The 27,481-nt window shown below is 47.9% G+C and overlaps 9 protein-coding genes across 9 annotated transcripts; 4 read left to right on the forward strand and 5 right to left on the reverse strand.

The window, feature by feature from the left end:
• Positions 1 to 671: 671 nt before the first annotated feature.
• F5147DRAFT_708048 (thioredoxin-like protein) lies at positions 672 to 1,927 on the reverse strand. The gene is made up of 4 exons (XM_041438109.1): positions 1,847 to 1,927; positions 1,443 to 1,796; positions 1,186 to 1,388; positions 672 to 1,135 (listed from the first exon to the last, which is right to left on the reverse strand). Exons 1-4 carry the CDS (start codon positions 1,876 to 1,878, stop codon positions 912 to 914), a joined length of 813 nt encoding a protein of 270 aa, XP_041290159.1. The 5' UTR covers positions 1,879 to 1,927; the 3' UTR covers positions 672 to 911.
• A 55-nt stretch (positions 1,928 to 1,982) lies between these two features.
• Positions 1,983 to 4,354, forward strand: F5147DRAFT_708052 (IgA peptidase M64-domain-containing protein). The gene is made up of 9 exons (XM_041438110.1): positions 1,983 to 2,490; positions 2,548 to 2,678; positions 2,729 to 2,760; positions 2,818 to 2,939; positions 3,005 to 3,025; positions 3,087 to 3,105; positions 3,165 to 3,704; positions 3,759 to 3,797; positions 3,850 to 4,354. Exons 1-9 carry the CDS (start codon positions 2,004 to 2,006, stop codon positions 4,277 to 4,279), a joined length of 1,821 nt encoding a protein of 606 aa, XP_041290160.1. The 5' UTR covers positions 1,983 to 2,003; the 3' UTR covers positions 4,280 to 4,354.
• An 18-nt stretch (positions 4,355 to 4,372) lies between these two features.
• F5147DRAFT_639463 (uncharacterized protein) lies at positions 4,373 to 7,168 on the reverse strand. Its single transcript, XM_041433006.1, has 4 exons — positions 6,990 to 7,168; positions 5,371 to 6,902; positions 5,222 to 5,320; positions 4,373 to 5,169 (listed from the first exon to the last, which is right to left on the reverse strand). Exons 1-4 carry the CDS (start codon positions 7,063 to 7,065, stop codon positions 4,810 to 4,812), a joined length of 2,067 nt encoding a protein of 688 aa, XP_041290161.1. The 5' UTR covers positions 7,066 to 7,168; the 3' UTR covers positions 4,373 to 4,809.
• Positions 7,169 to 7,215: 47 nt separating this feature from the next.
• F5147DRAFT_708057 (ribosomal protein L5 domain-containing protein) lies at positions 7,216 to 8,355 on the forward strand. The gene is made up of 2 exons (XM_041438111.1): positions 7,216 to 7,259; positions 7,315 to 8,355. Exon 2 carries the CDS (start codon positions 7,315 to 7,317, stop codon positions 8,206 to 8,208), a length of 894 nt encoding a protein of 297 aa, XP_041290162.1. The 5' UTR covers positions 7,216 to 7,259; the 3' UTR covers positions 8,209 to 8,355.
• On the reverse strand, positions 8,323 to 13,538 carry F5147DRAFT_294615 (uncharacterized protein). The gene is made up of 21 exons (XM_041429077.1): positions 13,234 to 13,538; positions 13,137 to 13,182; positions 12,994 to 13,082; positions 12,906 to 12,935; positions 12,788 to 12,852; positions 12,471 to 12,730; positions 12,367 to 12,418; positions 11,942 to 12,312; positions 11,584 to 11,895; positions 11,317 to 11,531; positions 10,926 to 11,265; positions 10,816 to 10,874; positions 10,725 to 10,763; positions 10,529 to 10,675; positions 10,339 to 10,473; positions 10,223 to 10,289; positions 10,068 to 10,170; positions 9,694 to 10,016; positions 9,466 to 9,635; positions 9,131 to 9,411; positions 8,323 to 9,077 (listed from the first exon to the last, which is right to left on the reverse strand). Exons 1-21 carry the CDS (start codon positions 13,303 to 13,305, stop codon positions 8,438 to 8,440), a joined length of 3,816 nt encoding a protein of 1,271 aa, XP_041290163.1. The 5' UTR covers positions 13,306 to 13,538; the 3' UTR covers positions 8,323 to 8,437.
• Positions 13,539 to 13,593: 55 nt separating this feature from the next.
• F5147DRAFT_762593 (uncharacterized protein) lies at positions 13,594 to 15,817 on the reverse strand. The gene is made up of 16 exons (XM_041440591.1): positions 15,660 to 15,817; positions 15,592 to 15,604; positions 15,469 to 15,531; positions 15,380 to 15,413; positions 15,306 to 15,325; positions 15,198 to 15,240; positions 15,121 to 15,149; positions 14,938 to 15,017; positions 14,782 to 14,885; positions 14,700 to 14,729; positions 14,629 to 14,650; positions 14,425 to 14,577; positions 14,300 to 14,377; positions 14,227 to 14,238; positions 14,158 to 14,164; positions 13,594 to 14,101 (listed from the first exon to the last, which is right to left on the reverse strand). The coding sequence occupies exons 1-16, from the start codon at positions 15,707 to 15,709 to the stop codon at positions 13,676 to 13,678; spliced, it is 1,164 nt and encodes a 387-aa protein (XP_041290164.1). The 5' UTR covers positions 15,710 to 15,817; the 3' UTR covers positions 13,594 to 13,675.
• Positions 15,818 to 17,269: 1,452 nt separating this feature from the next.
• F5147DRAFT_776450 (uncharacterized protein) lies at positions 17,270 to 20,010 on the reverse strand (the record flags this gene model as incomplete). Its single annotated transcript, XM_041441856.1, has 7 exons — positions 17,270 to 17,652; positions 17,704 to 18,055; positions 18,128 to 18,928; positions 18,990 to 19,019; positions 19,063 to 19,449; positions 19,509 to 19,802; positions 19,858 to 20,010. The coding sequence occupies 7 exons, from the start codon at positions 20,008 to 20,010 to the stop codon at positions 17,270 to 17,272; spliced, it is 2,400 nt and encodes a 799-aa protein (XP_041290165.1).
• A 163-nt stretch (positions 20,011 to 20,173) lies between these two features.
• On the forward strand, positions 20,174 to 21,495 carry F5147DRAFT_776451 (uncharacterized protein; the record flags this gene model as incomplete). Its single annotated transcript, XM_041441857.1, has 3 exons — positions 20,174 to 20,221; positions 20,269 to 20,791; positions 20,855 to 21,495. 3 exons carry the CDS (start codon positions 20,174 to 20,176, stop codon positions 21,493 to 21,495), a joined length of 1,212 nt encoding a protein of 403 aa, XP_041290166.1.
• A 433-nt stretch (positions 21,496 to 21,928) lies between these two features.
• On the forward strand, positions 21,929 to 25,734 carry F5147DRAFT_776452 (uncharacterized protein; the record flags this gene model as incomplete). The annotated part of the gene is made up of 8 exons (XM_041441858.1): positions 21,929 to 22,094; positions 22,142 to 22,195; positions 22,242 to 22,465; positions 22,520 to 22,777; positions 22,824 to 22,854; positions 22,904 to 23,062; positions 23,275 to 23,494; positions 25,467 to 25,734. The coding sequence occupies 8 exons, from the start codon at positions 21,929 to 21,931 to the stop codon at positions 25,732 to 25,734; spliced, it is 1,380 nt and encodes a 459-aa protein (XP_041290167.1).
• Between the last annotated feature and the right edge of the window lie 1,747 nt (positions 25,735 to 27,481).

A 27,481-nucleotide genomic window follows, 5' to 3' on the forward strand; every position in this document is an offset into this window, starting at 1 on the left:
TTGGGATGGACCTTAGGAGCATGCCCAATCGATGGCTAATGTAATGTTCATGTGCACTGGATGCCTGAACGTGCTTGTACTATGACTTCTGGGGATCCCGATTGGTTATCCTAAGGTGAGGGAGCATTTTCGCCACAGGAGTGGAAAATGTTCCAATGCCAGATCCACCACAGACGATCCAAAGATTAGGCTTACGACCTGCCTCTTAGATATGTTAATGATTTGAAAATCACTTGGCGTGCAGCTGAGGAGTTAATGATGTCCCTGGGCAAATGTAAGTATCGTTGAGCGCATGCATGTAGTTGCGAAGGTACATGCCCTGTCTTTCGAGGACACATAGACATTGACCCTGATCATGATCACGATATGACGTATGGATAAAATCACCCATTTATTGGTATCCAACACGACCGCCTGCGCCCTCCACGGAAGAACTTGGTAGTGATCCCGGAAGATCTGGTCAGAATCTACCTATCTCCAAAGATCTACGTGCCAGGCGGCCTAAATTATGTTGGGGGCGCCCGGCAGAGCAAACGTTCTGCCAACCAATTTTGCTGTTATCGCACATCATGATCGCGCTCCCAAGCGGAGCTGAAGACCACATATCGAGAAGAAATCTCGCAGGCCAACCGAGGCCAACGGCAAGTTTCAGTATTACCTTTCTGACATCTCTCTCCTCGGGTTGTTCGCTAACCTTCAAAGTACTACCCTTTTTGCAACGTCCCAAGTGGAGTAAGTACATCTGGGGCAAATCTAGAGCTCGGTACATAAGGAAACTCTCGTATACCATAAAAAGTGCAGGTTCGTACCAATGGAAGCCAACGGAAGGCAGATCAGCCAGAAGATTCACAGCACGATGCAAAAGAGGGGTAAGCACTAAGTGCTAAGCTTTGGTAGTTTTCAAATTCTGACTACATGTCAAATTCAAATTCCGAGTCCGAGTCGTCTTTCTTGCTTTGCGCCCGTACATTTTTGGGTGCCCGAGTATTCGTACTTGTGGCAGCAGACCGCATGCGAGAAGACGTATCATCATCATCCTCTTCTTCAGAGTCGTCGCCATCGGTCGCTCGTCGTTCCCCCAGAGGCCCACGGGAAATATCTAAGGCACCACATAAAATCAGAAGTGCCTCGAGTTCTGCAATGATTCTTAGACTTGATATGCAATGGTATCAAGGATAAGCTTGCCTTCAAGCTGTCTTTCACGATCGGCTCCCCATGCAATAAGTTGATTCCGTATTTCCCCCTTGCGGTATACAATTAACATGGGAACTCGAGAATCTGGGAGGTCTGCAATGCATTTGTTGCCTACGATTGACACGAACTTTGAGTGCGGATATCGACTTGCTAGAGTGTGTATATGCCCAAAAGTTCTGTCGCTCCGAGGAATTCTGGTTGTTTACTCAGATGAATACCTGAGCTGCCAGGAACAGAGGAGAACTGACCCGTCCTTGTATAAGAAGCAAATCACGCCAGTGCCTTTCTCTTCTTCATCACCCTCTTCATCAATCTTACTAGCCTCAGTGACCTCCCTGGTATAATCATCGCGTCCGATTGGATAGACTCTCCCAAAGCGGGCGCGTTTCTGCTGCAGTTGCTCCTGAGCTAATCGCTGTCTCCGATATGAATCGATATCACGGTCTAGGTCTTCGTCAGTGATCTCTTCGCCCAGCTCTTTTAGCTCTTCTAAAGTAAGATCATCGAGCACGTCGTGTAACTTTGGAGAGCTCGGGGGTGAAGGGGTAGGGGGAGTAGTCTCTTTAGGAGGGATGATGCCGTACTTGCGGAGAGCATCGTTGCTGGGCACGTATATAGGCAAGTATAGAGGAAGTAGATAATATTTGCTCACAATTCCGTATCTTCGTTGGGATTGACTGCCATGGTGGAGAGGCTTTTACGTGCGCGTGAGTTGAGTTCCGCAGGTAATGCGCAGATTTCGCCGCTGCTTTATTTGGTGTTGTGTAAATTGATCATTTATTCCGAACAAGTTCATCTGTGAATGAAACATGAAGACATTGCTGGCTACTAGTATTGTTGCATTTACCCTCGCAGCTAGTACCGGTGCATACTGGAATTCTCGGCCATACCAACTGACACTTCGACGGGAAACCAATACTATAAGCTCATGCGACATCGTGTCTTTCGGCGAAACACAGTTGCACAAGAGTCTCTTGCCATCGACATCAAGGCAAATCATCAGGCAGCACAATGCTGTACCATCTGCTGGATCACTTGGCGACAAAGAGATAATACGCTTTCTATCATATAACACCAACGAATTATGGCTTCGTGCGCAGCTGGAGTGCTCAAATGACTTATCGTTTGTTGGACCAAGTGGACTCAGTGGGCTCGAGACGCAGGTGCCATTTAGGGATCAAGGGGTGTTGCATGGTGTTATGTTAGATGTACCAGTCCCGCCGCTAGAAGTTGTCAGTCTTTTGCAATCTGGGCCGTCAGACAACCGTATCGGCCTTGCTTTCTTCTCTGACGGGTGTGCGTTTTCATCTGTCTTTCTGCATGTCACATCCTCAGTCCTTGCCTAATGTACAGACACAATGCGTGAAAGAGACAAGTTTCTTGATGACGCAATGCGTTTGGTCACCGACTTGTCATCAAATCAGACGTTCTCCACCGTCAGGCCTCTATTGAACTTCTGGGCCGTGTTCTCACCTAGTCAAGAAGTTAGTGCTCTCAAATTGGTTACTAAGCTCTAGGCTGATTCATCCTCCAGAGCGGCGTAGGTGTCAATGGGAAAGCTAAGAGGTACTTATCATATCCATGACATGCATGATCCTTTACTTCATACACATTCCGGCTTAGGACTCCCTTTGGTTTATACCGCGATGGCACGGAATTGAGGGGCCTATACGCAAATAACTCTGATGTTGCGTTAATGGCCTGTGCGTCTCTCGGAAATAAATGTAACTATGCGATTCTCCTTGGTACGTGTTTTGAATCAGGAATACATCCTTCAACTACTTCTCTCAGGCTTACTTCATTATCAAAGGCAATGATCCATTATATGGTGGTAAGATATCCAGTACTTATCTTTAAATACTGCATCACACTGACCACTCTCCCATGTGCAGGGCTTGGCGGAGAATATACGTATGTTTGCGATTCCGCATTAACTTGTTATCTTCGACATACTCACAAAAGGTGTGAAGGACAACTACTGCCTCCCTAGCAAACGGGGCGTTGGTCCTTCGACACGAGATTGGTCACTCCATCATCGACGTAGGCGAAGAATATGACGGAGGATTTGCTTATTTCGGTGTTAATGCTGTTCACAATCTCTCAGACGTGACATGGACACACTGGCTCGAGCACAAGGAAGATGATGCAAACTTGTTCCGCGCAGAACGGTCTACGATGCCGATGCAAGCGTATCCGTGGACACTGTTGAATACGACTCAACCATGGACGATTTCTTTCTTGTCGTCAGGAAACTACGCACGCCATTTGATCAAGTTCTCGCTGTCTAGCCTCCCAGATCAAGATGATTTGGTTATCTTGTTCGACAAAGTAGATTTACGCTGGACGCCAAGAAAAGATATCGGCGTGGATAGGTGGCACTATGATGTTTATGAGGACACGTCATTGAGCACTGGCGTGCATGAAATCTCATTTGTCCTGAAGAACAACGCTCTTGAAGGAAGCGCCCAATTATGCAGTGTAGAGGTACTGGAATATGGGACAGAGGCTGAGTATGATGTGATCACGCCTATCCATTAACTTGGTAGATCTAACACCGATGACAGATTCAACGCGACGCTTGGTCACTATGGCGTGTTCCCGACGTGAGTGGGTGGTTTTTATGTTAAGGAGTTTAAGCTATTAACTGGTGTGAAGGTTCAGCATGGATAATGATACGTCTTATCGTCCGACGAACGACGATTGTCTCATGCGCAGCGTCACCAAGCCCAACTTCTGCAAAGTGTGCTTGGAGGGCCTTTGGCTATCGCTGCTCAAACGTATCGATCTCATCGACAACTTCAAGATAATGTGTGGGGATGATCGCCACAGAACGTTCGAGGTCGATCTGGTTCCGCTTGCCGAATTTAGAGAACATCCCGTCTCCAGCGAGGAAAGCTACACCATCGCCTGGTCGAAGGACGGGAAAGTACTTCCGCAGTTTGCGAATATGACACATGTAGACGTGGGGGATGAAGTTGGGACGTACCATGTAGATGTTCAGTTCTCGACGGAGGAAGTGCGTGTAGATAAAGATGGACTGCTTGGAGCTAGCAGGTCGTTCACTGTTACTGAGCCTTGCCTCTGAGTTGTACGATAAGATGTTAACACCTTAAGCCTGAAAATTGACCAAGTCTAGTGGTTGCCTCTCGATTCTCCGTCCACATATCCCAAGTCATGTCATACTATTAATGTTTCTAACTTTTGCACTTGCAACTCGCGATGCAAAACAAGAATATCACTGATGATGTATGTGTAAGTGAGTCAATCCGGAGTACTAGAGCACTAAAATAGTTTGAGTGTATACCGGCCATGGATCCATAATATACAAGGTAAACGAGCGGCATAAGAAGAGGGACGGATGTGTCCTGCGACAGGGCAATGGTATGAGTGGAGGAGGGTACGGAGCGCAAAGTGAACGAGAGGTATGACACTCCAGTTGTCTTGAGTGGTAAGGTATGCGGAAAAAGAGGAACCCCAATATGCAAGGAAATCCGAACGACGCGGCTAAGAGAGGAATGGAGATGACATATGTGCAAATGTGGATGAAAAGGGAAAGTGAAAAGTGAAAACATGGGACAATGAAGAGAACGAACACATGCTTGGATATCGTCGTAATCACATAACAACGCACTTGCAGCACCCAGCGCCTGTGTCTTCATCATCGTGAGGTACTTGCTGTGGTGACTCGAGGTCAGTGGATGGTCGCGTAACGTTGATGGTCGGAATGTCTGTACGTCGGTAGTGCGAGAACGGTGCTGGAGAATCAGGAGGACGTGGGGTCGTTTTCCGACGGGCTGGACGGATAGGTCTCTCTGGTTCTTCGGTGAGGGGTAGCAGTGCTGGAGGTGGGCTTTCAGGTCTCAATGCTGGTGTCTCCTGAATCATGCTTGGTAGCTTGCCGAATTCATCCATTGGTACCTCCTCTCCCCGAGGCGCACGATACTTGGAGTAATCGTAACCAAAAGTGCCAGGCGCCTGATGCAAACATCAGCAATTGGTCGGATACGATAATTGGAAATGCACTTACTGGAGCAACAGGACCGGGAGGTTTTGGACGAGGGCTGCCATCTGCTTGCTCGTACTGACCATCTAGACCTTTCTTGCGCGCAACAACCGGTAATACCACCTGAAAAGCGATCAGCGAAACAATCAATATAACTACTCTTATCTTATCACCTCGTCCCAGGTGCCCGACTTCTGAACTGGTTGGGTCCACGTGGGTATGGCGTCAACCATACCATCTCCTTCGGGAGTTGGATATGAAGCGACCGAACCGCGATTGTCCTCCTTCCGTCGTGCAGCGGAAGGTGGCGTCTTCGCTTTCGTCTTGGACTTCTTCGGTGTTGAAGGCGACACCGGTCTATTCGTGCGACGTTTGTTACCTGGTGGATGATCAGGCGATTGACTCTGCGATCGTGAATATGACCGCCGATGGGGACTTGTGATGGAATCAGGAGGAGATGGGATCAGAGTTTCGGAACTGCGTGTCGTTTCAATGGATGTATTGGCTCTGAGGGGTTCCGAGGCTGTACGTGCAACGGGTATCCGAGAGGGTGGTATCTCGGTATTGATAGTAGGGTGTGCTTCACTGCGGGTATTCTCTGCAGATAACCTGACTAGACCAGGCGTAGACGCACTGTATGGAGGATGAATGGTGACGTCTTCTGTACCGTCGTATGCGTTATAGAAATCCTCTGGGTCAGCGTCATGATCACCATCAATGTCCGTAGGTGGGCTCTCGTCCAGCACCATATCCGCCTCTTTTGCTTTCTGTTCATCTAGATACAGACTCTCCCTTTCCCGTAGGCCAGAAGCACTATCAGCTCTCTTTCGTCTACGGCTGTACTCCAAAGCGGTAGAGAAATCCCGAGGTGCAAAACGGTGCGTACTTGACTTCGTGTCGTGTCCGAAGTTAGCGATACGCAACATCTCCATGCGTTTACCTACACGCAATTCCCCGACGCCACCGTTCCTATGTACGTCTCCTCTGTACCAATGTTCAAATGGACGTTCTTCTGATTCATTGGAAGGCCGCGGAGGCGCAAAGGTAGTGTCGTGGTGAGACTTTTTGGAGAGAATAGAGGAACTGATAGAACTCGCCCCAAATGGAGCAGGTTCATTCATGATATTTGATCTCTGATGTCGAATGGTGGCATTTGACAAAGTAGGGTCAGTCTCGTCAATAATCCAGAGATCAGGAGACGTGTCAGAAGTAGGCGTCTGGTGGGAAAGGACGTCATTACGACTTTCTGTACCAGTCGCGATACTCTGGTCATGACTGGAAGTACTTATGGTTCTCCCCCGCGCGGCCATCGGTATTCGGGTGGGCTTCACGTCAGAGGTGCGGGGGGAAGTAGGGCGAGAAGGATCTGGGGTGGGTAGAGCGTGTCCGTTCGCGTAGCCGTTAAGTTGAGAAGAAGAATCGTACAAGTATGGTTGAGAAACTGTGCGAGCGCGTGTATATGGAGGATTGTGTGAGGAAGCGCCGTTGGCACGGGATGCTTCTGAAGGACTTCTTGATTGTTGCAAGCTTGGTCTGGGTATAGCACTAAGTTTCTTGTGTTCTGGAGAATAAAGTGAATTTGGGGTCTGATCTCGCAGAGTATGGCCCGAAATTGAAGGAGCGTTCGACCTTGGTGTGTCGTCCGTAGAAGAAAAGGATGCCACTGACAAACGTTTAGCAAGGATACGACTTTCGCTTTCTAGTCCTGGAAAAAAAAGGAAGAGAAGGCGGGTCCGTCAGAATTCTATGCCTGAGGCTTCTGGACAGGAACGTTATGGTATTATATACGTACTTTTGCGAAGAGTGGGCACGATTGTATCGTCCCACAGTGTTGGGAGAGCTGATTGTGCTGTTTCAGTCAAAGCCATTAAGTGAACAATTAAATGAAAAGAAATAAAGTCGACCGCCGACGTCGTCAACAACGTTGAGGACTGCGAATGAATTAGCACTGAGGCTGACCTGACCGTTAACCCGAGGAAGAAGTATAAAAATAATTCATAAATAAATATTTCCTTACTTGGTCCATCGCTTTGCTTCCTCACTTCGACTCTCGCGTCCCTCAGTTCGTTTTCCGGTTTTCTGATACCTGGACTTATTTTCACAAATATAATTTTCAGATGAGTGCAGCAGCAGCTCGCGTCTCCCACAGTGCGCAGGCAGTCCGTCCTTTCAGAAAGCCTCCAAAAATTCGCAAATTCCTCAAGCGTGACGAGAATGGTCTTCCAGTGCCGCACGTCAGGAATCTCATTGTCCGCGACACGCACCCATGTCGTCTCATGGACCACTACCACACTGCTCTTCAAGACAACTTGATGTACATGACTTACAATCACGAGTCTGGCACACCACCATCACCACGCCAAATCCGTCTCACTTACGACCCCAATGACCCTTACACTAAAAACCGTTACAACCCTCCTGTCGGTGGCTCTCAGGCGGGCAAAAAGCCGGCACCTCCGACCACTTCTCAGAATGTCGTCCATTTAGAAAAAATAGTCATTCATTCCATGATGAAGGAAGCGCTTACCAACCGGAGTAATCTACTTGGTCTCATCGCCGCATTCCGTGCAATGTCGGGAGAAACCGAGAGTGGCGGAGGTCGCCCTTCGAGCAGTGGAGTGCAGATCGTGAAGGGGAAAAAGAACGTCGGCGGATGGATGCGCCCTGGTATTCCAATCGGTGCAAAGGTCGAGTTAAAGGGACCCAAGATGTACGACTTTTTGAATACCCTGGTGGAGTTTGTGCTTCCGAGGATTCGAGAGTTCCCGGGCATAGTCATGCCTCCCGCATCATCAACAATGAAATCTCCGAGCGGCGTGGCTGGTGTTGTTTCATTTGGCTTGCCGCCAGAGGCCATGGGCTACTTCCCTCAAATTGAGGTCAATTTGGATTCGTACCCCAAGTCTTATGGTATGCACATACACTTTGTCACCAATGCAGTGGGGCTTGGTGCACAAAATCGTGCAAGGGCACTGGTCTCTGGTTTCCAGATACCCTTTGCTCGCAAGTAGATTACTTGTACGTCCGTTACCTTGTTCCGCTGTTTCTTAATTTGCTCATAATTCATGTCCAGATTACGTTGTTAATCAAGTTATTTGTTCTCTGCATGCCATCATTAACGAGGATATATGGTAATGTGCAAATGAGAGTACTGTCTGATAACGATGCATGCAAAGCTAATGATAAAGAACGGACAATAAATTAATAAAAAGCACACAGTCTAACCAGACAATAAATAGTTCATCTTTGTCCTCCATGAGATTGCCAAGATATATCACCAAGTCTATGCCTGGATGATGAGTACGTCCTCTCTATCCCCGTCCTCGATGTTGGAGGGGGACCCATGCTAAGACCCAGCATGGACGAGTTTGGTCCCATCATCGCAGACGTTTCCGATGCTGTCCGCCTGGCTTTCTTGGGTGCTATCAGACTGCTTTTCGGAGTATCATGCCCCTTGAGCAGAGACCTGTTGCCCACCGGTTTAAGTGCAGGGGCTAGTGCGGGTAGAATCTCTCTCGCCAGCTCGCGCACCAAGACAGCACCATCATCCTTGCTAAGTTTCATAACCATTTCATGCAATCCGTAGCGCTCCACCAACATCGCACGGTTTGGGTGCACGTCGCAAACGGTCCGGAGGATACGCAAGAGGTTGAGACGAACGACCGCACGGCTGTGGTTGAGCCTGTCAATGATGCGCTTGAAGAATTGAGATTTGGCAAGGCCGATTGTGAGCGGGGTGGAGATACGACAGATTTTGAGAAGGGGGTCAAGGAGGTTTTCAAAGGAGTTGGCTTTTGCGGTTACAAAGCACTTGAGCAACGCCTCAAGAGACTCAGAGCTGACCAGCTCATCTTCGATCTTGGCCGTTTCATCTTGCAACCTGAGTTTACGTCAGCGGTAGTGCAGAACGCAATTGAAAAAAATTCTGCTTACCATGACAGAATCGCCTCCAATGCGCTGACCTGGAAGTATGGGTCCTCTAGAAGCTTCAAGTAAAGCGCGAGACCATTGTGTTGCCAAAGGAGATATCTGCAGCTTTTCCCCGCGCTAGCCAAGTCGCACAGAATGGGCAACGCGAACTGTTTGAGAGGCGAGCTGGTCTCAATTACTCGCTTCAAGCACGGAATAATGCCGGCTTGAGCCGCCTCCTCTTGTCGTGACTTGTTCAACCGACAAAGGTTATAACAGGTCTGGAAAATGTGATTTGACACCTCCTGAAGTACCATCTGATCTGAGCGACGCCCAAGTCGTGATCTCATATGGCTTACCGTGCTATGAGGACCGGTCTTCTCTTCATCCAGTAGCTTGATGAGTATCTCGATGGCGTTAGTGTTTTGAAGCACCTCGAGCAGATTAGCATTCATGGACAAGTGCTTAACAGCTTTCAGCATCTGAACCAGGCATTCCATCTCCAGAAGCTCGCATGCGCGTAATAAACCTGCCATCATAATCCCAGTCAGGTGCATCGAATCTAATCATTGACACGGAAATCTCACGTCTGACAATCTTCCGTGTCCCCATGGCGTTACGTACGTGAATATCGCTTTGTGTCACTTGTGAGAACACGAGAAGGATCTGTATAATCTTGTGCTTCATCTCGATTGCATTGGGACTGGAATTGCCCATGACATTGAGCAAAGCGGAAGAGAGGGGATCGAGGAGGCCTTCGCGGATAAACATACGACAGAAATCATTCTTAGTCGTTGGAGTTTGCAATTCGAACACGCTTCCTATGCCGTTGAGAGCGTCGACGACGAGCTCAGTCTGGTCTGTGTAGTCCTCGTCCAACAGATCAACAAGAACTTTCAGGCCACGACATCTATTAGGGGATGTGAACAGGTGCATAAAGAGAAGTCAGACAAGCACGTACGAGATAAACATTTGCAACGTCAATACAGATGTGTGGCAGAGCAACCTGATGAAGTTGGATGCCTCCACGCGACACTCAGAAGAATATTTCTTTGAAGTGAAACCTACAGGATGTCAGCCCTTCATTATCAACCTCTCCTGGGTCACGACAAATACCCATCATGACCGGAATCCCACCGATGAGGCAGAAGCTTTCTAAGAACCCAAGATCGCTTGTAACCAACTAACCGACGACGTTAAGTTCATGGATCAAAATTAGGTCGCCGACTTACTAAGTTGATCATGTGAAGAAGTTTCATGAGGACGTCCCTGGAACACTTGCCTTCCAGTACCTCTAGAATCGCCAGCATACCATGTGAAGACACCAACTGCACAAGCATATCTGGGTTTTCTGTCATGATATTGATCTAGAAATGTGGCGATGCATCAGACTATAAAACCATTGAGTTTGATTGAACTGACCAGTTGATCACAAGCATCACGCAGTTGGAAGTCAGGTGCCGAGGGTGTTAGTTCATCGATCAGTTGGTTCACCATGTTGCACAACCGAGCATTCTTGTCGCGTTGAAGATTAGTCTCAAGGTCATCCTCAGCAAAACCCTCGTCAATCTGAGGAATTTAGTCAGCCAATATTCATGGATGACGCACAAAAACTTGCCTCTGCGAAAGGATCGTCTTCGTCCGAATCGTCTCCGAGCTGCATTGAAATCAATCGCCATAAAACGTCCGAAATAAAATACAGGCCTTACCCATGACTTGTTCGACAATTTTGTGTTGAGTTGCAAGGTCTGCATCGGCTGCTCGAGAGCTGCGAAGCTACAGTTCGAAATCATTCATACAATGGCATAAGACTACTTACTAGTTCCGCCAGGTTTTCCAAAGATATCATCGTAGTCCTCATCGTCTTCCTCAGCATACTTGCCAAATTCGGCATGGCTAGCCGCACGTTTTGCCTCTGCGCGACCAAAAGAGCCGGAGGCACTTGAACTAGATCCAACAAAGGAAGATGAGCGGGAATGTGATCGTATCGAACCTGTAGGTGGTAGGCCCATGCTAGAAATAGGACTGAGAGACGGGCGGGATGCTTTCCGCGACAAACTAGGAAGGGGTGCAGACATAGGACCGGGAGAACCAGAAAGGAGTCCGGGGACTTTGATATCGTCAGGATGAAAGAGTCCCCGGCGTACCGAATTCTTCATCTTCGACATTGTTCTCGGTCAGCAATGAGGAAAAGAAAGGGATGCACTAACCTTAAAATCCGCCACTTTCTCTTGAAGTAGGAGCTCGTCCTCCTCGGTTGCGATATCGGAATAGTCTTCGACGATGGGTACAATATCGGCAGACGGTGCCCTTGCGAGTGGTATTGTCCCGGGGCCAGCTGGGCTACGATTTGGTCTGATGGTCTGCGCATTATCATCACCTTCTGGTTTTTCATCTTCCATGGACGTCTTCTCTAAGGTGGAGGCTAGATAGCAACACAAAGTAAGATCACGACTCTTGTTCAATCTCGCACATACCTTGTAATTTGGTGAATGAGGGTCCATCCTCAAAGTCGTCGTCCCAGTTGTCTGTCTGCTCTTCTGGAGGCTGAAGGACAAAAGCTAGCGGCTCCCGAATCTTCTCGACTAGAGCGGCGGGGGCAGAAGGCTTCCCCGGGGCAGTATTGGGTCCTTTGAGAACAGAGTTGCCAGAGGTCGAAGCCTGGAGACCAAGGACTGAATGCTGAAGGAGCGACACCGCAGGCTTATCTCGACCACCACGGGTCGGGGATGGTGGTTGGCCTTCAGAGACGGAGTTACGACAATTTTTCTTCGTAGGTCGTGTAGGGGCTAAGGGAACATGAGTGTGGAGTTGATAAAAACAATGATAGATCACATTTAAGGGCTTCATTCCATTCCTGTACCTTGAGGACGGCCTCGTCGTAGTTGTAGTTGCTTTTGGGTCTCTTGCCGTCAGTGAATGATTGTGGTCCGCCTTCTGGAGACCTCTTTCCATTTCCCGCGGCCACGTTCATCTGCTTCTTTGCAGATATCATCCAAGGATGACGGAGTAATTTCTTGGCTGAGATTCGGAGGTTACAGTCCTTCTGAAAACAGTGAAGTAGAAAATCCTTGACAATCGGAGATGCACCATCGGGAATAGGAGGACAGTCATCCTGAACGATCCGAAAGAGCGCAGGCATGGGGTCGAGGAAGTGATATGGAGGCTTGCCTTCAAGAAGTTCGATAACTACACAACCAACGCTCCTGAATAATATATCAACATTTATGTTGATTCGCAAGCAGTTGAACTATACTTACCAGATGTCTGACGCCGTAGTTGCACCAGATTGTTCGATGACCTCAGGTGCCACTGGCGTGGAAAGCTATAAGTCGTGACGAAGACACATACAATGACAACTCACTCCAATAGGGACTGCCCACAACGGCATCATCATGAATGGCACCAGTTGTAGTAGAGCTAGCGACTCCAAAGTCAGCAAGCTTTACACAGCCATCCTTATTAGTCAAGATATTCGCGCCCTTTATATCACGATGGATGACACCTTGGTCGTGCAAGTATACGAGCCCCTCCAGGACTTGACAGATGTAGACCGCTACCAGGTTCTCTGGAAATTTACCGAAGCGTTTGCAGATATTATGCAATGATCCATTTTCACAGAACCTGGCACGGTATATATGCTCAGTTAATTTTCTCAGTTGAGGTGGAATGAGGACTAACTCGAGAATAATGTATAAGTACTCTCTGGTCTTGACGAAGCCCTTGTACTTGACGATATTAGGGTGCTGAGGAATCAATCGGATAAACGATCAGACTATAAGTTTCGAGAGCCACATACATTCAAGTTTTTTAGTAAGTCGATTTCGGACTAGGATGAAGTCTTGAACAATGCGCCCGAAGCCCTTGATAATGAGTCCCCGACTCACCATTATCTGCCCGAGCTCTCCCTTTGGTATGTTACTAAGTTGTATTTCCTTCACGGCCACGGTCTCACCAGTGGCCCAGTTAAGTGCCCCTGCATGCATCAACGCTTGCATAAAGTCTATTTCACAGAAATCTCATTACTCACGGTAGACTTGACCAAACGCGCCCTTTCCAAGAGAGTCCCCGAGTTGCTGCACACATATTCAGTACAGTGCCACGATGTGTGTCCGATGCAAACAAACATAATCATTGAGAAGCTTCGATGTGCTCGCGCGCTTTCCGGGACTGGTTGAAGTCGACGAAGGAGTTGCCATAGCCTTGGATGGGATATGTTCGGTATCAAGGTGGGTATAGAAGGATGGCCTGTGGTGGATGGACTTGGCGTCCAAGTCCGAATGACTTTAAAAGGTATTTAAAGCGTTTAAAACCAGGAAGACAAAAAGGGAGCTCGCAAATGATTCTCTAAGTTTGAGTGTCGCGTCCTGCGCTGACGAAGAGCAATGAGCCAAGGCCACTGAGCAGAACGCAGTCTGATTTGGAAGTCTTCGTTCACCTGTCACTGTCACTCCTTGAAGTGACCGGGTCTAGTAATTGATATAAATTTAGTATAAGTACATTGCATTCCGTGAAGAATTACTAATACACACAACTGTCATAACGGACTAAGTAGAGAATCGATGTAAATCATACAATGTCTGCAGTATTTCGCTGGTCAGAACTCGAGGCCGAAGGCCGATCGACATGTTCGCTAACTGGACTGTCACTACTGCGACTCAGGGTAGTTGGATCAATATCGGTAGTAGAATCTATCGTGCTTAAGCGAGGCCGAGTAGGGGAGATTGATGCATCCTCTGAGAAGGTGATGGTTCGCACAGGGGGTACAACAGAACTTGCCGAGCCAGATCGCGCATGGCTGCTCGACTCGACGCGCGCTGCGGAGGAGACAGAATGTGATCGCAATCGGCTGAGCACGATAACTTCACCTGAGGGTGTGTGTGTATCATTGTTGCGTGTGGACATAATAACACTTTCCGGCTGTAAGTGGCGGTGACCAGGTTTATGAAACACCTGCTTCTTGAGGTTCAGAGTAATCCTTGACATCATTGTGACCTGTTGACCGTGATACTGTCACTCCATGACGGATACGAACTTCAAGCCGTGCTCACTGTGAGACTGTGACAAAATCATCTCAATCAATCGCTGTTATTGGTGGTTTACTGGAAAAAAACACTCACAGAAGTTCAAGCCTATGCACAGCGAGCAAATCAATAGAATTCGGAGCAAACACTGTGATGGAGATATGCGCACTGTGCGGCGATGTTTTTCACCCCTTGTTGAGCTCTGATAATCATGACTGTTAATATCAGATTTATGGTGCAGATGACGCTGTATGCTTGGTGAGGCATGCTATCTGGAGAGCCTGGTTTGCGCACCTGTAGTACAGCAGCCCATCTGCAAAAAGAGTACGGATAATATGCCCCGCTTCTTTATTGCGGATCGAAGGAAGCGTGCGGTTCAACGTCAACCCAAAGACATACGTGTCGTAGAGCAGAGGCAACCAAGCTGAAGCCGAAGCAATTCTGCCGCTAGAAAGTATTTCAAAACTCGCATCTGCATAATTGCTGATAAGGACATACGAATTAAACACCATGCTGCAAGCTGTAAAATCGTGAACAAGGTTGTCATGCGCGAAAATTGAGTATCTCACAGTGAATGTTGTCCGATAAGTGATGAACGGCTGAGAACTATGTTGTAAACTCATCCGTTGTGTGGCGAAGATGAAACCATACGTTCACCATAACTCAATAGCCATGCAGTCACTACAATCCAAGCTAGCATTAAAAATACCGCGGGCGCGATGGCAGCCCATTGATGTTTATATATTGCAATGACGCTGTATTCTCGATCATTAGTAGATGTTTGCTGGGAGGAGAAATAAATTTCACCGCAGCAGCATCATCAACCCAGCTATCTCAATGCCTATAGCTGTGGTGGCCCCTTCATATCGAACAAAATTGCGGCAACTTAAACAATGTTAACTAAGTCCAGTGATGCAGCGCAAGCCTGACCTCTGCAATCAAGATTGTAAGATTCATCACTAACGGATAGATTAAAACATCAAAACTCACTGTGTGGTCCCATGAAGGTAGGGTATATGCTAGTAGAGGTCACAAGTGAAACTGTAAGTCAAAGGCGAGGTACTCACCAACCAGGTTAACAATGAAGACGAGAGGAGTAAGATATCGGTTCTGGAACATTAACCCGGACATGTGAGCTTTTTTTACTAGCAGACACTGTCAATACATATGCATACCAGTAGAAACAAGTATATAACTTAGAAAACAGGTTCAGATGCTAGTATACATCCGTATCCGAGACGCCACTCACAGGTCTTCTTAGGGTGTTTCCATATCAATTCAATCTGGCGCGGAATATGTTGATGAATTTGAGTTTCACCAATTTTGCTGGTGTCATACCTCATCTGCGCTGGTGATAATGTGGTCCCAGACCAATATGGTGAAACCAGAGATCCCAACATACTGAGTCATAGGATACCTATGTCAGCCACTGGCAACAACAGACTAGGAGGAAAAATGTACAATCGTTTGGCGCCTAAAACGGTGGGTATCAACTATGCAAAGACGTACAACAGCCAAGCACGGCTCACGTTTCAAGGATGTCCTGGAGTATATCATTCTCTAAAGTTGATCCTGCCATGGGTGAGTGCGAATTCAGCAGTGAAGACTAAGCAAGTCAGTAAGGTAGTATGTGCTTCAGGGAAGATTTTAGGATTATTAAACATGAAAGGTTGTCTGAATGGAATTGTGGAGGGTGGGGGAAACGTTAACAACGCTGCAAGGTTTTGATGAACGCATTTATACACGATAACACTGGATGGCATTATGCGCCCGATCCGAAAGTCCGAGTTATCACTATCACTGTGGGCTAGTAGTTAGGCTTGGCTTTTCATTTGGACACCAATATTAATTTCAATAGCCACCGCCAGCCACCAAGGCCTCGATTGATGATCGATCATCATCCGGTGTCGTACTATCATGATGTACCATGCATCGCTGCATAGAATGAAGAAGCGGTACTTTTATATATATATATATCCATTTTGAGGATGTGTGCTCTCTAGGCGTGCTCAATTCTTAAGTTGTCAGGTCAAGAGTTGTCAAGTCCCACCGTGCCTTAGAGCCAAACAATTTAGCCGACCGGGTTAGGCTCCATTTGGGCACCGCAGCCACCGCGTTTACTAAACAATATCGTAACAGTTCTCATATCGTAGTACCAGCGTGCTCATTATGCAGCAAAAACGGGAGTTTCGTGAGCTCTTAACTGTCCTTTCTCATCTTCTATGTTGGGTATGTCACAACGCACTCGCCTCGAACTTGAGCACTTTGTTTTCGCCGATGATGACAATCATGACCACAGTCATTGCACTGCTGCATTTCTCAGCGCTGACTCAGACTTCAAGTACTCGCGAGCTTGAGCATGCTATCTGGCCCTGGCTCGTGCGGCCCATATAATCAACGGAGAAAATGTTTGGAAGTACCGGGTTCTAACCCTTTCTGGGAACCGAAATTAATGGTACAAACAAAGAGCTGACAACTCTTGACCGTGACAACTTAAGAATTGAGCACGCCTTCTGTGGGACAGTACTTGCTGGTCGTGGGGCTCCTGTGATCCTCTCAGTGCCTCTGAAGTCACGAGTAGTACGCTAATGGCCTGAAGGCGTACCCTCACCAATCCGCCGTTCCCGCCGGCCAATTTAGACGCGCACTTCCGAATAACGAGTCATGGTGGCGTGTTGCGTTATCACGTTCAATGGTACTTTTCCTAAAAGCATCACAATGCCGACCCTATGCTCATACCAGGCAGGGATGGGACCAGCACGTTGGCATGTGAATTGTGGCTTGATAGACCTGATATATCATAAGGAGAGTTGATAGAAGGCCGGTGCATACAGGATCTGTGACATTATTATGTAAATCGTAGCGGCGGCGAGCCACCAGTCCCCGAGTCGACTCTGCCTGCATCTGCAAAACGACTGAAATGAATGTTTGACTTACGCACGTTACGGACACTTACGAATGCTTACGACTTCAGTAGCGCACTCAGGCGATTGGTGGAGATGCTGAACACCAATATAACACACCATATCTGGCTGATAAAACTCAAGCCAGTTGTTTTTCCATTGATAAGATGTGATTTGTGATATGATAGATGCCGATAGCAATGGATACAATCGCTGCGTACTGATTAAGCTACTGTCTACACAAACTCGGTACTGAATGTGTGATAACTCTCCTTGTCCGTGAAGTTATTCAAAAAGAAACGCTCGTAGCTTTCCAAGCAAGTCGCAGAGGACACACCGTTAGCCGCTGCATCACCATAAACTGGTATCAATTCAACTGCATGCGTCACATCTGTCACTCGTACGACAGCCCCCTCCCTACAGCGGTTACCATTTTCATCCTGCGTGTACGCGCGCTCGAGAGTCCACATTGCGAGTTCGGGGCGATCATCAGGACTAGAAATGAAGCGGAAAAATTGGACGTAGAGAAGTGGGTCAGAGAGGTAAGATGGCAGTTCCAACTTGGAACCTCGTCGGACTGTCGGTTGAAAAATGAGTTGCACTTGTGCAACGTAATTCGCTGTAGATGACATTAGTAGGGTTAGAACATAAGCGCATGGAATAGACTTACTCGTTTTGCCGTCAATACCTATAACATCAATGAGAACAGTATCGCAATTTCCCAAGGGAAAATTATCGCTTGGGGGGTATGCTTGCACCACTCGGCTTGGCATGATGACGCGTGGCTGGAAGGCTGAGTGAAGCTGCAATCTGAACTTGTGCCATACATGGAAGCGTCCGGATTTGGGGTCCAAGCAGGACTGTTCACCGCTGGCAAGGGATGAACGACAAATGAAGTCAGTGAGCGCACGATTGAAGTCCAGGAGTGCATATATCGTGCGTATGTCAAATGGTGACAGCGATTTGTAATCGGGCGTGACATTGAGTTGAAAAGCGGTGAGTGCATCTCCGGAGAGGATACCCTTGAGAAAGTGATTACGGACAGGTCAGGGACCATGAATTGACTTGACTTCGTCAGGGAGAACTTGGGAAACCCAGGAGAGTGCAGGATTGGCAATAGTGACATCTTCATCTTCAGCATGTATGGCATTAACCAGTGACGCCCCATGAGAAGTCAATAGCATGTACAGGTCAAAAATTTCCATAGACTCTTGGCGGTTGAGAATGCACACACATTGCTCCGTAAAATCCATGATTTGCCAGGACGTCCGCGGGAAAAGGTTCTTACAATGTGTGATGAGCAACCGCTCTGTCACGTCTGCAGAGAACTGCATCAAAGTCCCCAATTTCCTAATTGTACCATCAAAGCTTTGGAGAAGCTCAAGTTTCGGGATGAAAAAATCTTCTTTGATACCCTTCTTCCCCTTCCTTGCCTCGGCCTGGACGATAGCATCCTTGAAAGAGTGGAAATCCGAAAGCGCCTGCACCAATGACTGAAGAGATTGAGGTGAGTGAACTGGATTCTGTGCGAGGTAAAAGAAGTCCACGAGTGAACGGATTGCACGGATGAATCTGTGTGGAATGGCCCCTGCAATTGACGCAACGATAGTGCGTTGGATGTCTCTATGCTCCCGGCCTGTCATTTGATTAACATGCGTGATGCCTTTCGTGAAATGGCGCATTCCGACCCGCTTATACTGGACCATGAAGCGAGTATCGAGCTCATAATTTCCTAGAGCCTCTTTGATCCATTTTAGTGGATGATCTGCGAAAAACTTATGACAGGTGTGCAGCACCTCACCAGCAAGGAAGACCAATGGACATGCAAACTTCCAATCACGCCAGTACGGCATGTGAACACCAGACAAATTGACGGCTTTGGCCACTTTCTGGAACTTGTCCAGATCCCAGGGATCAACATTTTGGGATATCCCCACAATGAGTGGTTCCCGGTACGAGGGGGGTGGAGAATTCCATCACTGAAATCTGCTTGTATTGCCATGGTTAGCGGGGACAAGTTTTTACTGACTGCAGCGATCATAGTAGCCTCCGGCAGGTCGCACACGTGAGCGATGAGTGGCGTGAATACATGACAAATGTAGCGGGAGGGATCGGGCATGAAACAGCCGTCGTTTGCTGCGACCTTGAGGTTTGCAAAAACGAGGTCCATGCATTTATGCCATAGTCTGGCCTGGAGAATGGACTGGTATTCTTGATGAACGCGGAACTTTACAATGGGAATATAGGCTACGCAGCGCCAAGCTCGTAATGTTGCCTTGGAATGGACCTCCGAATCAATATTACCGATGGTGACGAAGACCGGGTGCATCTCGATTCCCCTGGCAAGTCGCGTCACAGGAGTTTTATCCGATCCCAAGATAATTGGGACTTGAGTCGCACCCAATGGGTGATAGTCCTAGAAATAAAGAAATCAGTCTATTACTCAGTGAGGCGTAGATTAACAGGGCAAAAAACCTGGATTTTCCATGCCATATCGGCACTCATGTAATCCCCGTATTCGCGCTGATTTTTGACGTTGGCAACGTAGGGGTTAAAGGTCATGTGGTTAGCAAACATTGGGTCGCTAAAGAGTTGCTGGACGACCTGCAGTGCATCACGCCAAACGAGCTCCACGGGATGGACAGTCTTATAGCCTTTGAACTCTAACTTGGAGACTTTCCATGGGGTAAAAGAAGGGAGCGAGTCCATCCAGTCTAGGAGGTGATCCTTTGTGGTAAAAGATGGTCTTGCACGATTCGGAGCGTCAAACTGTGAAATCAAGATCAGAGTTGGGAGTACAGCTTAGATCTTTGTTCCTCATTACCCATTTCAACTTCAAGAACTTTGTAATTTGGGTTTGCATAAGGTTTTTGACCAAGAATTTCCCTAATTCCCATTCACCTTGGTCAGTGAAAGGGTAATAAGCATTTATCGACCGCTGATGCGCAAATTGATCATCTTCCAACTTATCCAGCATGTTTTTACCGATCCCATAGACATATCCGGATTGTGGGTGGCAGGTACCAGTGACGGGTGTCTGACCACCTTGATTGAATATAGAAGGGACAGGTAAAGCTTGTGGTTGTGTATCGGAAGGCCAGCAAGTAGACGGAGCATTGAGATGTGAAATAAGCGCCTCAATGGATGAATATTCCCCCAATTTGCAGTTGGGACATAGCCTGCCAAAGGTATGTGTGGTATCATGAAGTGAGCAATGGGAGTACTTACATTATAGCGTAGACTTGGCTTTGACTCAAGTGTGCCAGACGTTGACAGACTTGCAGGATTGCACAAGGCTGAAATTCAAACTCCGAGGACCTCACATTTCACAGCACACAGTCATCGCGCCGAGCCAATGGAGTTTGCGTCTTCATCACCAGTCTCATCTCCTCCTCGACCAAACAGTCCTGCTTTTACCAGTACTACGTCAAGTAGTGCAACACGTGTTGAATTAACTCCCTTGAAATTCCTCAAGAAGGTCAACTACCTTGAGTCACCCCATACAATGGCTACTGAGCTCTTATCTGGCTCTGACCATTCATTTTCTCCCAAGCTATCCCCCTCCCTTTCAGGTTCTCCAAAGGTTTACCTATCCCCAGTGGAAGAGATCCCATACCTTCCCGATGTAAAGGAGAGCTTATTGTATAAGCCTGACCTCTTACAATCGCCAAAGTCACCTTCCCGGGCAGCACACTTGCATGAGAGATCATCCAAGAGGCCTATTCCATACCCTTCTAGGCAACTTCCACTTGATATTCGTTTGACAACCCACATCACAGGATGAGGACGTGAACCAGACTTTACCACTGAACAACTTCAAGAGGTATTTGTCATTTTCTTTGTTCTAAACCGTTCTTACATGATACATTTAAAGCACGAGGATGTGATATCTAATGGCCTCTCACAGATGAACGTTGACACGTTGTACAAAGCCTTTAAGGCAGTACTTGCTAGCCACGAGGTTACTTGCCTTCAAGTGGCAACATCCCTATGGCAGGTTGAGTGCGCAGAGCGTATGACAGCCTTAAATCAGGCGCTCCACAAGGAGAACAGAGCCCACCTCAATATCAAGGATGAACAGCTGAAGAAGATCAGAAATTTCTTTTCTGAGTGCCATCGCGCAGAAATTGATGACGACACAATTTACCCTCAAGCCGTCTATGACGATGAGTGCGAAATGCTTCGCACCATCACTACCCAAGCAGACTTGGTCTCAAGATGCCTGGGTCCAGGTGCCAGGCGTGAATTACTGGCATCTACTGGCGAGGGTCCCTACCTACCTCGTTTTGTTGGTACTTTGAAGAATAGGGACAGCATTACACATACGCTGGGGGGTGGTTACACGGACACCGGTACTGATATGGACTCTGATTCCAATTCTGATTCCAATCACGGTGAAGAAGATCATCATCATCACGGTGGGCAGCCGGGCCCGCAGCGCCTGTTTGGCATGCAGTTGTGACTGCCCATGTGGTATGTGACTGCCAACTCATTCACGCTGCTCACACTGATCGATATCAGTGACAATCAATTGATTTGTGTCACTGTTCATAGATTGCTATCAACTGGTACCGCTTTGCTTCGCCCGTTTTTCGCCTGCTCATAACCGGCTTCGACCGTTCATAAACACGCTTTGACCGTTCGATATGGTGCTTCGCCCACCCCGGCCGTTCATAAATATTTTTCTCCCATTCATAGATCATCTTATCATGCCACGCCCCTACCCTCTTTTTCTTTGGTAGTAAATGTTTTGCCTTGTTCGTAAATCACCTTATCAGCCTGCCACGCGTTCCCGGTTTTGTAAAGATCGTGTAAAGTACCCTCGTATGTACTATTACATTGATTCGCGAGTTAAATGCACGCATACGTTCTCACATCCTTACCCCCAACCTTGAATGCCTAGCAGTCGTGGTCCCCAGCGAAAAAGTAAAGCCAAAGTCCCAAAACCACCGCGAGGCTCTGGCCTCAATCCTTTGGGCGAACCAGCAATCGATCAGCTTCGCATTCCTACAGAACAACCGCAGATGTCTTATTTCGGTTTCGATGCGCATGAGACCACCCGTAAGTTCCTCATGTTTTTTTATCACTCAAAGCTCAACGTTCTACAGCCCAACACGACCATTCTTACAGCGGCACGCAGAGCGCCAGCTTCGAGACTACCCGTAAGTTCCTCATGTTTTTCGTCACTCGAAGCTCAACGTTCTACAGCCCAACATGGCCATTCTTACAGCAGCACGCAGAGCCCCGGCTTCGACGATCAATCCTCCTGGGACTTCTTTCAGAATCAACCGTCCTTTGAAGCGCCCCCACAGGGCTCATATCCCGATGAACACTACTCATTCCAGGGTGCTACAGGTAGCACAGCCAGCACGAGTATGTCGGACACAATGCTCATCCAACGAGGTGAGATCCCTCAAACAGATGTCATGCATGTAAGTTATTTATTCTTGGATCTATTTAATACTCATACTATTCCTTTCATCTAGACGGTGGGCCCAGCAAGACTCGCAAAGAAACGAGGGAGTCAACGGCCGATGCCACCAACACCATGGATGGCTCCCTACCCGACAACCCGCCCACAGATCCCATCCACAATCGAAAGCTCGACATCGCAGATTGCGACATCGTCAACATATACTGATTCCATTCCCACTATAATAGTCCCTGACGCCACCATTAACCAGACGATGAAGGGCGCGATGAAACTCGTCACGCGCAAACTATTTAGCCTGAATGCGATGACCGTCGACAAAGCCCCAAAATAAAGCTATGCTGATAAAGGTTATTCAGGAGTCATTGCCACAATGCTTCGGTCCTAACAGTAAGTTTTATGCGTGGATTGTTGGCATCGTACTTACGCATTCTTTTAGCAACGGTCGCAAACTTTATCACCAGTAAACGTCGGGGTGAGGTCGCAAACACATTGTCAGTGACCTGCGGAAAAGTAGTCAAGTTTGCGTGTATGGGCGCCTTCCACGTGTATCGACTGTTTCCCCCGTTATACAGTACCACGCCCCCTGTCATCTATCGTAAATGAGTGGTCGACAAGATCGCGATGGAGGGCGACGGACTCACGTTCATGCACATTTACACGTTCAACCAGGTACAGTTTCATTTTTACCTGTTGTTGAAGACTAAACTTAATCTTTTCAGGACGGTAGAATCCATATCAAGGCGAAATTCCAGAATCCATTTATAATGGCCAACGTCATTTGATTCGTTTGGTTCGGCTTGCGCCAAGAATTCCTCGGCGAGACGGAGGAAGAACAACTGGAAAGGTTGAAGTATATCTGGGCACTCTCCGGTGCTGCTACTTTCTGCAGCTTGGATGAGCAATACAAGATTCACGTGCAGATGGATCCCTTCGGGGGGATGTCAGGCAACTGGAAGTTTCTCGCTATTGTGAAAGCAATGGACGACTTGACGGACGACAAGAAGGCAGAATTTTGTAGGTTTTTGCAGTATGTGTTGCTGGTTGGACCGACGCAAGCACCGTCCTCGTAGATACGTTTTACATTGGTTTCAAATGGTTTGAATCTTTGTACTACTAGATAACACATTTATCACACTGATAATCTCACATTGCATTGATAATCTCGCATCGCATTGATAATATCACATTGTCTTCAAATCTCGCACTAAATTTTGTAAAACTTAAGTCAGGGTCCTCACATAACCAAAACCAGGTATTTACGAACTGAATTGTAGTCTAACTAAAACGGAAACTCTCACAAAAGTCTTGCAATGAGTTTTAGACTACATTTTCGTAAAGTTGGATTTTTAGATGTGTCTTTCACATGCCAGGTCGTCATGATTGGTTTAACACATGATTTTTGTTCTGCGTTCTCGTCCGCTTTTCTAGTGCGAGAGTTTCAACAGTGATTGTATCTATACCTTAAGGTTTGGTGTAGCTCTTCATCCGATATAACCTTCTCTCTTTCCTTCAGTCCAATTCCTGCACTTGCCCTGGCCCTCGTTTACACACCTCAGGCAGCAGTTCTCGGTACTGTTAAAGGTCTGTCAGACCCTATTTTTATGTTAGGATTATATGGTCTAAGAGACCCGGCCTCGCTGATGTTCTATTTATAGCACGCCTTCCTTCCTCCAGAATCCTCCCGCAGTGCCTCCCTTGAGCCTTGTAGCCCTCTCCTGACCCTCTGGATATTCCGTACATCATCTGCGATGCTCTGCGATTCCTCACTGACATCATCAGCATCCCCGTCCCAGGACTACTTAATGGTACTTAGTGCTCATTCCGTCCTTGTCTTGACTGAGTCCTGTCTCTCCACCATGACAGCTCCCAGCTTATACTCAACACGCTCGTGCTGCGACGATTTGTACTGTTGTTCACTTTGTTATCCTCGCCTTCGTTCTGCCTCACGTCGCTCGTATCTTCAATTGTCTTTACCTAGTAGGATTGGTATAGTTGGTTTGGGTGCATCTATCTAGTTTTATTTCTCTACTAACTGATGCCCCCATCACTTCAGTCTCACACCATTTCGAGTTGCAAGTCCTTGTGCTTGAACATCCATCACTCATCTGCTGTCCTGCTCACGAGGTTAGCTTCCACCTTCCAATGCTATCCACCTGCGATGTGGCTGATTGAGGGCAAGAGGGCACAAGCGTATCCTCAGCACTGCCTCGTCGACGCTTGGACACCCGCTATCATCATGCCCACCCTCTCATCGCCCATCATCCCACGCAGCACTGTGCACGCCACTTGTGTGTAGTCATCGACCATTGATCAGTGCCTGGTCTCCCACCTGACTCGATGCCACTCCCCTTGCCCAAAGGCTCTATCACCGACACTTAGTTCTTTAACATGACACCTTAACGTGTGTTGTCTCTACTTTGCGCTGTGTAGATGTTACATATGCTCAGTTTGTAAGTTAAACTTCTCCCCACATACAAAACTGACCAGCTCTTTTTGTAGCCTCAAGCACATGACTCGTCTCATGTATTCGTCACTGATGCATCTGTTGTGGGCATACTTCAAACGAGTGCATCCTGTGTCAAGTGCTGCGTGATCTCGTCTTTTATGTTACGTACTTGACGCTGATGGTGCTCTGCCCACGTCCTGCTCGCAGTTTGTGTGGGTTCTCATCCATTGACCTACTTACCTTACGCTGATGGTGCTCTGCCTGTGTCCTGCTCGCAGTTTGTGTGGGTTCTCGTCCATTGACCTACTTACCTTACACTGACGGTGCTCTGCCCGCGTCCTGTTCGCAGTTTGTGTGTGTATTGACCTACTTACCTTACGCTGATGGTGCTCTGCCCGTGTCCTGCTCTCAGAAAGTGCATGCTTTTGTCCTTTGACCTGCTTACCCGATGCTGATGGTACTCTGGCTGCATCCCGCTCTCAGCTTGTGCATGTTCTCATCTTTGACTTGCTTACCTGACACTGATGGTGCTCTGGCTGCGTTCCACTCTCAGTATGTGCATCTTCTCGTTTTTTGACATGCTTACCACTTTCCACGCTGATGGTGCCCTGGCTGCATCCCGCTCTCAGCTTGTGCGTCCTACTCCCTGGCTGGTTCCTACTCCTAGGCCAGTTCCTGCTTGCAAGCCAGTTCCTGTTCCATCTGCACCAGCACCTGCACCTCCCCACGAATCAATGCCAGCTCCTGGTGAACCAACTTCAACTCCAGCGCCTTTTGCTCCCAAACTAGTTTCTCTTGTTCTCGTTGTGAAGGATGAGTAGGGTGTTATTATCCGTAGTACTAGAATCTGCTGTGTCACTGCTGATGCCACAGGTAGTACTGCAGTAAGGTGATATTGGGTATGAGACAGTGGGGAGCAGTGGCTTCAAGCAATGTGGGAGGGCAAACTTGTCGACGCACTGAGACAAGTTTCGGTCCTACTAGCCAGCTTCAAACTCTTGAAAGGTAAATGTCCATAACACTGCATTTTGCAGTGTCATGGGTCATTTACCTTACAACAGTACCTAAAGGTTTCCTGTGACATGTAGAGACTGCTATACTACTATTTCGGACCATCGAAAGATGTTTTTATGGTGAGTACTGGGTCAACAATCAATGTTTTATGTTTTAATCAGACTTTTATTCATCATTTGATTGGCTGCTTAAGCCTCTCAAGAGCATCTCAGGAGCCTCGTGAGATGCTTGTGGAGCCACAGCTTAGGTAGGCACAATTGCCTGCCTTCTCAAGTTGATCTGCATACTACTTACTTCTACATATGATTCGCGCATCACATTCACTGCGTCACGTCACTTCACATGATCTTGTTTATCAGTTGCTAGCTGATGTCTTCCTCCTTCAACAACCGCTGTAGAGACTCGCGCCTCTCAATGCGGAATATACGGCCCTATTACCCACATAATTCCCTACACGTTCCAGCTCTTATCCGAAGGATCAGTCATACGCGCTCTCACGCGCGCGCCCTACGTACGCGCCTCGTTCGCGCGCCTTACACGCACTCGCGCCTTTCGCGCGCACTCGTGCGCCTCCCCTTAGGCCTTCGTACCCTTGTCCGTCCGTCCGTCCTATGTCCTCGCTGATTTACTGGTGCGTTATCCCCACCCCTTTCACTGAATTGACGTACCTTCGGTCCGATCTCCGCGCTTACATATAGAAAGTCTATCATAGGCTTTAGAATATATTTAGAGTTGATATGGTTACTCGGTTCGGTACCACGCTCACAAGCGCGCCGCATAGCGTAATCTCCCTTCTTAAATAGAGGGAAAGTTCCTTTTAACTTACTTCCTTCCCTTCTCCCTTATCTGAGTATACTGCAAATTGTATAAGTGCACCTTAGTACTTGAAATCCGATTATACTTCACTATTCTATCATCGCTCGCGCACCTGTTATACTTGAACACTCTCCCCCATCGCTCAAAAGCACGCTTCCGTATACGCGCGCGCCCCTCGCATCTTTCGCTCGCGCGCGCCCTTTGCGCGCCTTCGCATTTGCTTACTCGCGCCTACGCGCGCGTTATCTTCTCGCGCCTTCGCGCGCCTGTTACCACCCGTCTAGTTGGCGAAGACTCCCTCCATTACATTAAAGAGGAACTTCTCTCAGGAGCTGTCCTTTGGGTCGAGTCGTATTCTCGTATCCTGGTCTTACTGTAGAACCCCCGTTAGCTTTAGCGTTTCACCTATAGTCAAGATTCCTGACCTTCAACTGGAGCCCACCGCGAGGGACACTTCTGAGACAACCGGTCGGGTACTCAGACCCAACAGTCGTCACAGAGCTAGAGAAGAAGCCATCGCCGCATTCGACAAAGCTATTGAATCCATTGTACCAGGTCCCTTATTCCTTCAAACCCCGCGCGGTCGTTCGCGCAACGTATCAGAACCCGCAAGACCAGATCTCGCGTTCCTAGCACGCGCGCATAGGCAACCGATATCACCAGTAACGCCCTCGCCCGAAGAATCTGTCAAAGAGGAGTCGTCCGACAACTTTGAAGCAATAGATAACCCAAGAAGTC

Source organism: Suillus discolor, assembly GCF_016758755.1.
Source record: "Suillus discolor strain FC423 chromosome Unknown F5147scaffold_48, whole genome shotgun sequence".
Lineage (NCBI taxonomy): Eukaryota > Fungi > Basidiomycota > Agaricomycetes > Boletales > Suillaceae > Suillus > Suillus discolor.